Source organism: Natrix helvetica, assembly GCF_964273705.1.
Source record: "Natrix helvetica genome assembly, chromosome: 7".
NCBI classification, from domain to species: domain Eukaryota; kingdom Metazoa; phylum Chordata; class Lepidosauria; order Squamata; family Natricidae; genus Natrix; species Natrix helvetica.
The window spans coordinates 72,361,988-72,376,379 of record NC_138558.1 but is presented as its reverse complement, the minus strand read 5'-3'; the positions used below and the strand labels follow the sequence as shown (position 1 = coordinate 72,376,379).

The 14,392-nt window shown below is 43.9% G+C and overlaps 1 protein-coding gene across 1 annotated transcript in view; it reads right to left on the bottom strand.

The window, feature by feature from the left end:
• The window catches only part of DTHD1 (death domain containing 1), a gene marked incomplete at its 5' end in the record, with an annotated part of 29,293 nt that overhangs the window by 13,536 nt on the left and 1,365 nt on the right, over positions 1–14,392 (bottom strand). The window contains 5 exons of the mRNA XM_081960294.1: positions 1,004–1,168; positions 4,776–5,020; positions 9,570–9,749; positions 11,283–11,613; positions 13,649–14,389. Coding sequence (XP_081816420.1) covers positions 1,004–1,168; positions 4,776–5,020; positions 9,570–9,749; positions 11,283–11,613; positions 13,649–14,389 — 1,662 coding nt within the window. The remainder of the gene's footprint in view (positions 1–1,003; positions 1,169–4,775; positions 5,021–9,569; positions 9,750–11,282; positions 11,614–13,648; positions 14,390–14,392) is intronic.

The following is a 14,392-nucleotide window of genomic DNA, read 5'->3' as shown; positions in this document are numbered from 1 at the left end:
CCTTTCCCAAACACCTCCACCATTGCAAATGCAGCCTGCTGTGTGGGTGGGAAATGCCTGGAACACAATAAAGCCCACCCACCACCTCCTGCTGGCAGGCTGGGGTGAGAGGAGAGGCAGAGAAGCCGGAGGGGAGCCGAGCCTAGCCTTCCAAAAGAAAGAGGCTGGTGGGAAGTGTGTGTACTACAGCATGGCTCTTTGCCTGGCTTCCTGCCTCCTCCTGTGGTCTCCTCAGTGCTCGCTTGTGCTCTCCCTCCCCAAGTGTAGTTTGATTGCAGGCGGAGCCACGTTGCCTTTTCAAACTTGTAATCAGTGAAGCTGGGCTAGATTTTTATATAGTTTTATCCAGCTGTGTGTGTGAGAGAGAGAAATGAATGGGGGTCTGGGGAGGAAGTCACTACACTAGAAAATAAGGCCTAATGCATCTTTGGGGGCAAAAAATATGATAAGATGTGTTCTTATTTCCAGGAAAACATGGGTACTTGGAAACCACTTCTGGACTTTGTGCTTGAGGTGGGAAGAAATGCAACTTTGATTTTGAGTTTTCCAATTAGATAGGTTTGTTGTTATAGAAATGGCTAGTTTAAGCACCTGTGGGGTACTTAGATCTGGCCCACAGGGCCGCCCTGGAAATAGTGATTGATCTGTCCGCGGTGCCCCTTCCAGTGAAAAGGGAGCTCATGAGGGTCACAGCCCTCCTGAGCTCTGTTTTCTCTGTCAGAAGGTTGCAGGAAGCTATGCCAGTCAAAAACGGAGCTCACAAAAGTCGAGCGTGGCCCTCCCAAGCTCCATTTTCACTGGCAGTTGCAGCCTAAAATGGAGCTCAGGAGACCGTTTTTGCTTGCAGAGCGCTTGGGCCACCACAGGCTCCCCCCTCGCCCCAAGTGACGTCAAGCTGGCTATGCCCACTTCAGTCCTCTGAGGTCAAACACAACCCTGATGCGGCCCTCAATGAAATTGAGTTTGACACCCCTGATCTACACATTTGACGAATCCATCTCACCTCTCTAAGGGTTCCTCTAAGTCAAATGACAGAAGTCCGTTCCTTGCATTTCGCACGGTGATGTCATCCAGCAGGATCCATTCTTCTTCGCTGTTTCTGTAGCCCAGGACTTTCAGTGGTTCCTTCAGGTTCTCCCTGTGTTTTCTTGGGGAAGCACTCAGACCTCTGGAAAAATCACAAAGGTAGGGTAAAAAATATACCTCTCTAGGAAGTTAGCACCCACCCCTCTCCTAGGAAAATGAGATATTTTAGGAAATATTAAAAAGGGCAGAATATTTCCCCTAAAGAGAGGCAGTAACACACACACACCCCACCTTTGTCAATGGGACATTAAGGCCTGAACCAGTCTGTTTTATATAACAAAAGTCTACCTCCTTCAGGCAGAGCCATAAAAGGAATCCCAAAGCCCATCATCACCCAGCAAGACTCAACCAAGCTTGGGAGTCAGGACAGCCTACAGAGTTATCCCTGCACAGCACCATGGGAGTCTGACAACCAATCAGAATACAAGCTCAAATTCAAAAGCCCAAAGAGGGCATAAAATCCAGGTACTCTCAGCATCTCTTCCCTTTTTCTCCCAAGACCTCAAATTATGTGATCCTGTCCACCATTAAACCTTCTTTCCAAGCAACTTCCATGATTCCAGTGTCTTTTTCCCCACTTGGAACTGAACCCAGATGGACATTTCTTCCAACACCTCCATCCATGGGGTCCTTCTCTGTGTCTTCCACTTTACTCCTCTTCGCAACTCTTTGGTCTTTGTGATCCCAAACCCACTTTTCTTTTGAAGTCGATTCTCCTAGCCTTACCAACCAGTATGCCTTTAACTGCAACAAATGCATATTTCTTTCATGGCCCCAGTTTTCAACATTCAAAATGTCCCAGCGAGAAAGACTAAAGAGGAAGTCAGCTGGGGATTACGGCACGTGAAAGCTGTTTTCGTATATTTTTAATTAAATTTTCATTATAGATAAAACCAGATACACTGGGGGTGGGGGTTTGAAAGGTTTCTACTATTTTTCATTAACATTATACAAAGGCAACCCTCCATCTCCCTCAGAAATATTTCTAAGGAGTCCTGATTGACTTTTAATGAACTTAAGTTGCTATTGTTCAAGTTGGCAATGCCTGACAGATCGTAGGTCAATATATGGATGTTTAAATCAGTTTTCTTCGTCTTTTTCTCTCTCCATATGCAGTGGTGGGATTCAAATAATTTAACAACTGGTTCTTTGCCCTGATGATTCCTTCCAACAAGCGGTTCACCAAACTGCTTAGAAAGTTAACAACCGGTTCACCCAAAGTGGTACGAACTGGCTGAATCCCACCACTCTCCATACGCATTAAACCAGATCTCCCATGATTATTAGCCAGCAAAATTTATGGATCGCTGGAACATTAGCCAGCATAACCTATGGTTATCCTCAGTGGTGAAATTCATTATTTTATTACCGGTTCTATGGGTGTGGCTTGGTGGTGGGGTCCTGTGACTGAGTGGGCATGGCCAACTCAATGTCACTCATGGCCACTCCCACTCAGTTACATGCCACAACCACAAACCCACGCCCACAGAACCCGGTAGGAAGAAATGTGTGTATGAATCCATTCACAGCGGAACTGCTGTTTCCTTTAAGGTCCTCCCCCGGCCCCTCCCTCCCAGGAACTATCTTAAAGGGACAGGCTGCAGCATCTCTGCTGTGAATGGAGGGAGAAACGCTTGGATTGTCTCTGCTGCATTTAACGTTGAATTATGTGGCAGAGACAATCTGGACGTTTCTCCCTCCATTCACAGCAGAGCTGCTGCTCCCTTTATGGTTCCCCTGGCCCCTCGCTCCCTAGGTCTACCTTAAAGGGACACGCTGTAGCAGCTCTGCTATGAATAGGGGAGAAACCTTCAAATTGTGTGGGTGGGTCAAGTGGCCGGAAGAGGTGAGCGGCGACAGGGTGCCCAAGCAGGCATGGGCGGGGCCACCAGGGATTTTTTCTACCAGTTTAGAGAACTGATACCAATCATCCCTGCTGGTTTGGCCAAACCAGGCCGAACCGGGAGGATTTCACCCCTGGTTATCCTACTTAGAAATACTAGAGTTATGATCCATACAGCTGAAGGACATCAGATTACTAGTAGAAGAGAACGATTGTAGCTCACGGTTGAACTGTGGGGTCCTTGCTCTTTAAGCTTGGCTGTTTTCTTTTTAACAGACATTTCATTATCCAAGCAAATAACACCATCAGTGCTAGAAGGGAATGGCTAGTAAATTCAAAAATGCTACAGAATTCCTGGAAACATGTCATTCAGTCGAATCAGCCATCAATAGGCATATACAGATAAGCAACATCTACATACCATTCAAAAGAGACAATCAAAAAGTTAAAAGACTACAACGCCTCCTAACAATCCATCAGCATCTAGATAAGGAGTAAGAATCAGGGAACTACCAACTCAAACTAATAACTAAACAGTAAATATCGGCCTAATCAAGGAACTATCAAGAACATTGCCACCAAGACTAACAGGGCAAGCCACTTGCATATAAACCCTATACACTTTTAGCACTGTTTGGGTCAGTGACGTGCGGTGAGGTTTATGGCTGGTGAGGCACTGACACAGTGGTGGGTTTCAAATTTTTTTTAGACTTTTGGACTTCAACAGCCACAATTCTACAGCCAGGCATGCTCAGTTCCAATTTAAAGTGACAGCATTTGTTTTCCTCCTTTGTGAAAGAAGTTTCCTTCCTTCTTTTTCTTTTTCTTCTCCCTTCCCCTCCTTCCTCCCACTCTCCCTCCCTCCCCCTCTCTCAAACACACACACACACAAGTTGGATTGGACTATCTCTCCTGACCTCAGCTCTCGCCTTTTTCCTTTTACATTTCTTTTCTTTTCACGATGACAGTGGTGAGGCTGTGCCTCACCTGCCTCACCTGACTGCACGTCACTGGAACTTTGGGTAGTGAAATGTCTGCAAGAAAATAACCAAGATCAGAGTGCACCAAGGACTCCACAGGACATCATGCTGTGGAAAGCTTGAATAATTATGCCTATTTTTTAAAGAAACACTGTGCTACTCAGAGATGGTATTCAGCCGGTTTGGACTGGTTCGGGCGAACTGGCAATGGCAACCTATGGGTGGGTCCACCTTTTTGCCATCCTATTTACCCATATTTTCTAAGCTGTGCACATGAGTTCAAGCCACGCGTGTGAGCAAAGCACATGCGCAGAAGCCGCGCACACCCACGAAGCAAGTATGTGCGTGTACGGCGAACCGGTGGTAAACTTATGTGAAACTCACCTCTGGTGCTACTACCTACCAAGAGCCAGTCCATAAACAACTCATCCATTTCCTTAATTTCTACAAAGTTCTGTTTCCCTAGTTTAGAACAGAGGTGGGTTGCTACCGGTTCGGACTGGTTCAGCCAAGTAGGTAGTAACTTGGCCGGTTCTATCAGCAGTGGCGTAGGTGCCGCCATCTTGTTTTTTGCTTCTGCATATGTGCAGAAGCAATTTTTGAATTACTGCCCGCTCGCGCCCGCAGCACACCCCTGAGTAAACCAGCAGTAACACAAGCCGGAACCCACCCCTGGTTTAGAACAATGTTTTCTTAACACCGCTTCAGCGCATGTTCTGGTTTCTGAACATCTTGAGATGTTGGAGAGATTGCCTTCTCCCCATAATTAAATTTGAAGAGCTGAAGACGACGACAACGGCAAATCGTTTATGGATTCTGGCTCTACCTGAGACATTTTCAAGAACGAGTCCCTTCTTATTCCTCACCGGAAATTATGAGTGCTCGCAACTCTGGGGATTGAAGCACTCGTTGCTCTTCCAGCCTCGGTCTCGATGCCCTCTCTTCTTTTGTCTTGATTTGGAGGACAAGGTAGAACCACAGTGATCGCTCTGTTGAATGGCAGCGATGAAGAATATTCCAGGTGGACCAGAGAGCTGGTTGACATGACTGAATGATATTCATCATGTTTTGTCTTCAGTATTGAAAGCGTGGATTGATCAATGGGCTGCACCTGCATAGAATTAATATTATTATTATTAATATTATAATTTCAGTACAAGGAGTACAAGGACAATAAAGATTATACTTATTATGGGCATGGTTATCGTTATCATCTCTCATTCAAGATATTGTGGGAAACCCTCCCCCCCCCCCCGAAGAATAAAATGTTTTGAGGAATATTACAAAAAGGCAGAATATTATATTTCCCTAGGTGAGAAATGGAGAAACATGGTTTGTTTTAGAGGCAGGAAGCAGCCCCAGTCTCCCTGCTCCCCCAAGCAGAAACTGAGGAGGCACCTTTTAGGAATGCAGATTTGTTAATCCATTCAAGAGAGGATATTTTGAAACTCCCTGCAGCAAAGTCTGAACAAAGGCAGAAGGGTAGGATTAGAAGCAGCCCCTCACCCAAGATCCAACACAGGACCAAGCCATTAAGCCACAGTAAGAATTGCCCAGCTCCCTTTCAGAACACAATCTCCTTCATTGCATCACCCCAGAGCAGACCAAACTTCAACCAAATTAGCTTACACAAACAGCTAGGATTTGCATTTCCCTTTTGCCTATAGAGCCAGCTGTGACCCCTACATAACCCCTATATGACCCCATATTGACTCCATTTTGAGAGCTGCCCGAATCACAAGTGGTTGATTCGTTCTGCTTCATCTATAAACCATCTTTCCAATCAGCTTCCATGTTGTTTCCATGTTCTTTCTCCCAGCTTGGAACTGAACCACAGGGATATTTCTTCCAACAGTAGTTTTGAATATTTGTTCTTATAAGCTCAGGGATCACTGGAATGATGAAGGAGTTTTACAAGAACCAATGGATGGAAACTAATCAAGGAGAGAAGCAACTTAGAACTAAGGAAAAAATGTCCTAATGGTGAGGAAAAATCTGTTCTGACCCAGGCTTCACAAAATCACGAAGCAGACTCCTTGTCCCGACAAAACCCCTTTTTATTAAGCTAATGTGAATTCCTCTCTTTCACATCCAGCAAAGTCCCAGCAAACTGTCTTTCAAGGGTGAATTTACAGCCACAGAACTTATCAGTCTTGGAGAGCTGCCAGGCTGATATCTTCTAAACGCCACTCTCTAGCAAACAATACTTGGCAAGAAGTCAGGAACAGATCTTCACCCTAATGAATTGAACTAATTGTTTCCTGCAAACTCCCCTCCCCTTTTGGCCCCTCTTTTATTCCCTATGGGAGGGGCCATTCACCGTCCACCTGTGGCTTTACTCCCGAGTTGACCCTTGTTCCTTAGCTCTTCCCTTCTCCTGGCAGCTCTGCGCATGCGCACACTGGGAACAGGCTTCAGCTGTTTTTCTGCCCCACTGATGTTCAACTCCAAAGGCAGCTGATAACTGTCAAAACGGCTCTGGCCCCCTCTCTGCCTCTGACACAGAGCCCTCATCCGAGCCTTCCCCAGACTCCAGAACTGGCACATGTTCCTCCCCAGCTGCCTCACTGTCGAGTCTGCCACCGCTGGCAGACCACAACACAATCAACCAGTGGAATGGCTTGCCTTCAGAAGTTGTGGATGCCCCATCACTGGCCCTTTGTCAGAAATAGTAAAGACTTTCCTACATGAGCAGGGAGTTGGATTAGATGATCTCCAAGGAGAACTTCCAACTCTGTTATTCTGTGTTTTATGTTCCATCACACGCAGCATATCTCACACCAATACACCAAAATAATAAAGTTAAATCTTCCCATATTTCTCTAAAGAACAAAGCTAATTGCAATGGGGATGGAGCAGAATCCTGGAATGCTCCTCTGACTTATCTCTGAAAGGAAGAAAAAGACTTTCTACTTAATTTGCGTGGTAGTTGGTTAACAGAAGCCTAATTCAATCCTTGCACCAAGATGAACATCAAGGATAATGAAGAAGGACATGAAACATTGATTCAATTTCTCTCATTAGGTAAGGCAGAGATGTTTCCATAGGGATCTTCATTAAATCTGCCTCCTGCAAAAATTTGAAAAAGACCGCTATATATTGGACAATGTTTGCAGGCAAAATAGAAAAGTTTGAGCAAATGAAGGTAGAACTTAAATCTAGATGGTACAGATTTAAGGAAAAAAGGCTGTCTCAAAACCGATAAAATTATGCATGGAATTATTTTTTTAAAAATACTTAACAGTCCAAAAAAAAAATCAATACCCCAACATTAAGAAAACTAAGATCATGGCATCCGGCCCACTCAATTACTGGCAAATAGATGGGGAAGAAATGGAGGTACTGGTACTGGCAGATTTTATTTTCCTGGGCTCCAAGATCACCACAGATGGGGACTGCAGCCAAGAAATTAAAAGAGGCTTGCTCCTGGGGAGGAAAGCTATGGTAAATCTAAACAGAATCCTAAAAAGCAGAGACATCACCCTGCCAACAAAAGTGTGTAAAGTCAAGGCTGTGGTTTTCCCAGTTGCAATGGATGGCTGTGAAAGTGGGACCATAAGGAAAGCTGAGCGCCAAAGAATGGAGGTCTTTGAACTCTGGTGCTGGAGAAGACTCCTGTGAGTCCCTTGGACTGCAAGACGATCCAACCGGTCAGTCCTAGAGGAGATCAACCCTGACTGCTCTTTAGAAGGCCAGATCCTGAAGAGGAAACTCAAGTACCTTGGCCACCTAATGAGAAGGAAGGACTCCCTGGAGAAGAGCCTCATGCTGGGAAAGATTTAGGGCAAAATAAGAAGGGGACGACAGAGAATGAGATGGCTGGATGGAGTCACCCTAGCAGTCAGTGTGAGCTTAAATGGACTCCAGAGGATGGTAGAGGACAGGAAGGCCTGGCGGAATGTTATCCATGGGGTCGCGATGGGTCAGACACAACTTTGCAACTAACAATAACAAAACCAGAACCCTTAGAAACTTTTTTTGGGAAGTCGAACTGCAAGCAATTTTGTGATGGGATGGGCTATCCATCTTATTTTGAATGGCAAACCTGTGGCATAGAAATTGATGACTGGACAACAGAAATCCAAGTCCCCCTTATCACAGTTCATCAACATAGGAAAGACAATGGATGGTCTCAATTACTTAGTGGATTCAAGACCTGATATTTTTACTTTTACTTGATGAACAAGCTGTTTATAAACATAAGGTCACTATGATGTTGAAATCAGCTTTTAATAGAGTGATGCTTGAGAATTATGATCCGAGAGAATTAAGAGCTGTGGTGGCGCAAGGGTTAGAATGCAGTACTGCAGGCTAATTCTGCTGACTGCCTGCAGTTCGATCATGACCAAGGTCGACATTTTCTGAGGTCAGTAAAATGAGGACCCAGATTGTTGGGGGCAAGAGGCTGACTCTGTAAACCACTTAGAGAGGGCTCTATAGCCCTGTGAAGCAGTATATAAGTCTAAGTGCTATTGCTAAGGTAGAAGTAAAGATTCCCCTTGCACATATGTGCAAGTCATTCCTGACTCTAGGGGGAGGTGCTCATCTGTGTTTCAAAGCCAAAGAGGCGTCTCCGTGGTCATGGGGCCCGTAGGACTAATTGCTGAAGGCGCACGGAACGCTGTTCCCTTCCCATCAGAGGTGAACCCTATTTTTCTACTTGCATTTTTACATGCTTTTGAACTGCTAGGTTGGCAGAAACTGGGACAAGTCACAGGAGCTCACACCATTAGGGATTCAAACCGCCGAACTGCTGCCCTCCGATCGACAAGCTCAGCATCTTAGCCACTGAGCCACCGCGTCCCTCTAAGATGCTATTGCTACTTCTATCCATATAACTGAATGATTTCAGATTACTAATGGAAGGAAATGCATCTTGCTCTGTTGGGAAACATAGGTAGCATGCAGAAGTATGTTTTCCTTCTTAACAGGGGGAAAGAAGCTAGTTGTTTTTATTTTAATCATTTAACTTTGTAACGGAGAAGAAAGAGAATTCATACAAGAACTGAACCGAGTAACAGACATTCTGTAATGAATAGCTTCCTAATCCTCTTTCGTAAGCTATTGCTGCCATCCAGGGATGAAGGAAATGACAGCCTCTGTTTTTTCATGTTAAAAAAAATCCCTTTTAAGCATCTGTGGTACTCTAAACAAGGATGAGTAGCCATCTATTAAAATCACTTTTTGAATCCTTCTTGAAATGTGCAGAATTAGTTCCCCATCCTGTAACTTCCCATCCCATTTGGAGAGCTTGTTTTTTTTTTAAATGGTTAAGATTATTGATTGTGCCTTTTCTTCTTTTCTTCTACAAGCTACTTATGTGGCCTCAAAATTGGACACAGGGGTAAATGGGTGATAAGAGAAAGGAAGGAAGGAAGGAAGGAAGGAAGGAAGGAAGGAAGGAAGGAAGGAAGGAAGGGAAGATTGCATAGAGATCTGATATTAAAGGACAATATTACCAAAGGCCTTAAAGTAGATCATTCAATTTACAAAAGGCTGGATATTTTTTTCCTTCCCTGAAGAAAGTCATCCTCGGCATAAATCATTAGCTATAAAGAAATTATTCTAGATCTCTTCCCATCCAAATGGGTTTATGTACTTTGGTTGGTGAAAAACATGCTCATGTCTGAGAAATCAATCCATTTATTTCTCAAGCCTACCTTTAGATCCACTGTGACTCGGGAACTGAACGTCGATGGGGGATAGCAAAACGAAACCCTGGGGTCCATGTTAAGCTTCCGCAAAAGTCCTTTTCTTGGAATGGTCCACGTTTCCTTCTTCAAGCATGAAACCACAGAGAAGATACCAAGGTGGCAGGTTCTCACCACGGCGGCTGACCCCTGCGTGAAATCAAAAACCAGTATTTGAGCTGTCTTCTGCCCAACAGTTTAAGCAAGATATTGCTTTAAGAATAGAGTTTAATACTTTATCAATAGAGTTTAATTATTTAATGTTTTATTAATAGAGTTTAATATCAATATTTAAGAATAACACAGTATCAACAGTGGAGTCTTTCAAGTTTCTAGATTCTATCCTATCTCAAGACTTAAAATGGACACCTAACATCAAAAACCTCATCAAAAAAGCACAACAAAGAATGTTCTTTCTGCGCCAATCCAGGAAGCTCAAACTGCCCAAGGAGCTGCTGATTCTGTTCTGCAGAGGAATCATTGAGTCTGTCATCTGCACTGTCAGGGGAAAAACACCCTGTTGGAGATCAATGGACCGTGGCTGATTCCCTTCCGCATATCTTTTGAGATATTGAGAAAAATAAGTCTTTAAAGTATTCTAATTAATAAACAAACTTTAATAATAAAATAATAAAAGTAAATGAAACAGAAAATAACTAATTGGTTACATTTTGATAAAGAAAGCTACGTCTGCCAAAGTTGGCTGCCGAACAAAGAAGAGAGGAATTTTGGAATGTGTAACGCGTGCGCAATAAATCACTTTCAGATAAGAACCTTTTTTTGTTTTATGACCTGCGCAATAAAGCTTTCTTAGTTTAACTCTTGAATGTCAGTTTAGGCAGTTCAGGCCTAGCAAACTTTTTAACATCGTGACATGCACCTCCATAACTGTTTGGTTTGGCTCTGCAACCCAACAAGACAGACACGGACTTCAGAGGATAATCAGAAATGCAGAAAAAACAATTACTGCCAACTTGCCTTCCATTGAGGCCTTGGACACTGAACAAGTCAAAAAGAGGGCTGTGAAAATATCTACAGACCCCTCGCATCCTGGACATAAATTGTTTCATCTTCTGCCCTCAAAACAACACTATTGGGCACTTCACACCAGAACAAATAGACACAAGGACAGTTTTCCCCCAAATGCCATCCCTCTGCTTAATAACTAATTCCCACAACACTGTCAAATAATTTACTGAGACTGTATTACTATTATCTTTTCTTCCTTATTAGTATTTATCTCTTCTAACTCATTACTATAACCTTGCTTGTATCTTTCAATTTATATTGTTTTTATTCGTCTCCTAATACAGCTTACCAGGAGCTTTGACTATCACTAAGTGTTGCACCTTTTTATTCTTGATGAATGAATTTTATTCTTCTTTATGTACTCTGAGAGCTTATGCACCAAAGACAAATTCCTTCTGTATCCAATCACACTTGGCCAATAAAGAATTCTGTTCTGTCCTGTCCTGTCCTGTCCTGTCCTATCCTATCCTATCCTATCCTATCCTATCCTATCCCATCCCATCCCATCCCATCCCATCCCATCCCATCCCACCCTACCCTACCCTACCCTACCCTACCCTACCCTACTCTACTCTACTCTACTCTACTCTACTCTACTCACTCTAGTCTAGTCTATTCTGTTTTATTCTTTTCTGTTTTAAAATGTTCACTCACCTTCTGGCTGCCTTGATGTCCTTCCAAAGAGGTAGGAGTTAAATAAATGGACTTGAAGTTTATGTCACTCACTTTCACCATTACGTCTTTATACATTCCTCTGTAGCGGGAATGAAACGGCATTGCGATGCTGATGGGAGCAATGTTGAGTTGGCCAACCAATGAACATTCTACAGATATGACGTTGCTGACAAGTTCTTCGGAGTCATTCACAACAAAGGGACTTAAATCATTGACGACGGTGACTGTGAGACGTTCCAGAATGTCATGAGGGGCTGTCACGCTACACAATAGTTCAGGTTCTCCCAGTTCATTTGCTTCCATGAAAAATCTGTAGCCAAGAAATAGTGTGAAAAAATTGATGGAACACAGAATAGCAACTGGAGGGGAACTTGGAGGTCCTTTAGTCCAAACCTCCCCCCACCCGCTTGAGTTGGAGACTTGATACTATTCTGGACAAATGGCCATCTAATCTCTTCTTGAAAACTGCCAGTGATGGTGCATCCATGGTATCTCACGACAACCTGTTCCACTGGTTTTACTTTGATGAGGTACCTTGTGTGGCCTCGTTGCATCACTTACTTCCAAGACCTGATTGAGGCTCATCAATGAAGGACCCCCCCCCCCCACTTGCCTTGTTTATAGAAGCAAGGAATACCCGCGATTGTTCCCTTTATCCTTTTCTTACTCAGCCTTATCTGCAGGACTATAAATACCGGCTACCTGGGAATGCAAGGCCATTGAAAAACCCTATTAAAATGTTAAGCATCATCTGGATGAAATATAATCCAATTATCCAGCTTTGTTATAAATTTACAAAATCGTTAAAGGGAAATTGATTTTATTCCAGGTAATGACAAGGGTTGTTTTTTTTTTTATTTATTCCGGTATTTTATGCAACGGTAATAAGATAATGGGCTGCCTTAAAATGTAGCTGCACAGTCTAGCTAAGGCTTCTAAATATTATGAGTTCCTTTCCTTAAGAAAATCTTTGGGGAGGAAATGATGCCATTTTTTCTCCCCTCGAGTGATTTGGGTTGAACCCATATTTTAATTTTTCAAATCAATTTCTCTTGATTAGTGGCTTGGAAAGGAAAGCACTAGAATAAGTTTCATGCCTCATGAAACTTATTTCCATGTTGTTTTTCTATGGATTTACAGCCCAAAGCAACAATTTAGATCACAACTGATTCAGCTACCCATATTTTGCTTCGTAAACATTTTTCTGCAGTGCTATTTTTTTTCCAACACAGAGATTTTTTTTAGAAGGCCAGATCCTGAAGAGGAAACTCAAGTACTTTGGCCACCTGATGAGAAGGAAGGACTCCCTGGAGAAGAGCCTCATGCTGGGAAAGATGAAGGGCAAGAGAAGAAGAAGGGGACGGCAGAGAATGAGGTGGCTGGATGGAGTCACCGAAGCAGTAGGCCTGAGCTTAAATGGACCCCAGAGGATGGTAGAGGACAGGAAGACCTGGAGGAACATTGTCCATGGGGTCACGATGGGTCAGACACAACTTTGCAACTAACAACAAAATGGGTGACATCCTCTGATAGTTTATGAAATGGTAGCAGGTAGTTGTTCTCGACTTATGACCCCAACTGAATCCAAAATATCCATTGCTAAGCAAGACAGTTGTTCAGTGAGTTTTTCCCACCTTTGTTGCAACATAGCTACTGTTCTGACCTAGGCTTCCCCAAAAAGCACGAAGCAGAGTCCTGGTCCCGACAAAACCCCTTTTATTAAAGGAATGTGAATTCCTCTCATTCACCTTCAGCAAATGCCTGGCAAACAGTCTTTCAAAAGTGAAGTTATGGCCACAGACCTTATCTAGCTTGGAAAGCTGCCATGTAAATATTTTCCAAATGAGGTGCTGTGCAAGGAAAGACTTTGGCACAGAGTCTCTGAGATTCATGGACAGATCTTCACACTCCTGAAATGAATCTTAATGACCGAAGGAACGAATTGTTTCCTGCAAATGCCCACTTCCCTTTCATCCCTCTTTTATTTCCTAGGGAGGGGCCATTCACCATCCACCTGTGGCTTTATTCCCAAGTCAACCCTAATTTCTTAGCTTTTTTTCTTCTTCTGGCAGCTCTGTGCATGCGCACACTGAGAACAGGCTCCAGCTGTTCCTTTGCCTCACTGATGTCTGACTCTGAAGGCAGTTGATAACTGTCAGACGGCTCTGGCCCCTTCTCTGCCTCTGACACAGAGCCCGACACAGATTGCAGGATTGGCCCATGTTCCTCCCCAACTTCCCCACTGTCCGACTCTGCTGCCAGCTCTGCTGGAGGGCCACAACAACTACATAAATGTTCCCTGTATCCCCCAGGCCCAGAATACACAGAAGACTTTTTCCTCTTACTCTTTGCTGCATTCATCCTTCTCTTCCTCCAACTTCTCAATCCACGGGACAGTGGAGCGGCTTTCCTGCAGATTTTCTGATCTTCCAGAACTTTCTTCCAGGCATTGGTCAATTCCATCATTCCTCAGCTTTGGATCAAAATCCCCATTTGTAGTCTCCAATTTCCTTAGTAGGTTGCAAGTCTGACGTTTTGTCTCATCCAAGGTTCCTTTGATTTCTCTCTGTGTTTCTTCAGCAGGCATCACCTGAAGATGTTCTACATTGACCTCTTCTGGATCTGGGGACACCGTAGTTTTCCCACCGTCTTCCCAAATGAGGTTTTTATGGATTTTCACAGTGGATGAATCCTCTGAGTAAGAATCTTTTTCACTGAGGTTCTTCTGCGCCAGACATAGTTCTTCTGATTTATTGGGATTTTCACTGTTTACAAGCACTGGCCCTTCTTCTTCCTTTTCCGATTCTTTTTCCTGGAAGGGAACCATCTTCTCCACTTCCGCCAACTGCTTTTCCTCCGACCTGCTCCCCTTTTCTTCTCCATGTGGAGAGGGAGGCGGAGCAGGGAGCGGACTCGTAGAGCCGTGTAACAGCATATCTACTTCCTCCTTCTGGCCATCACTCTGAGAATTCACGGACCTGTCTGGGCTGTGTTGCTCATCATCTGGTTTCCCAAGAAGCTCATTTTCGGACCGTCCAAGATCTTCAACCAGACGTAGCAGATGGGTGCTTAATCCCTGAAGCCATCTT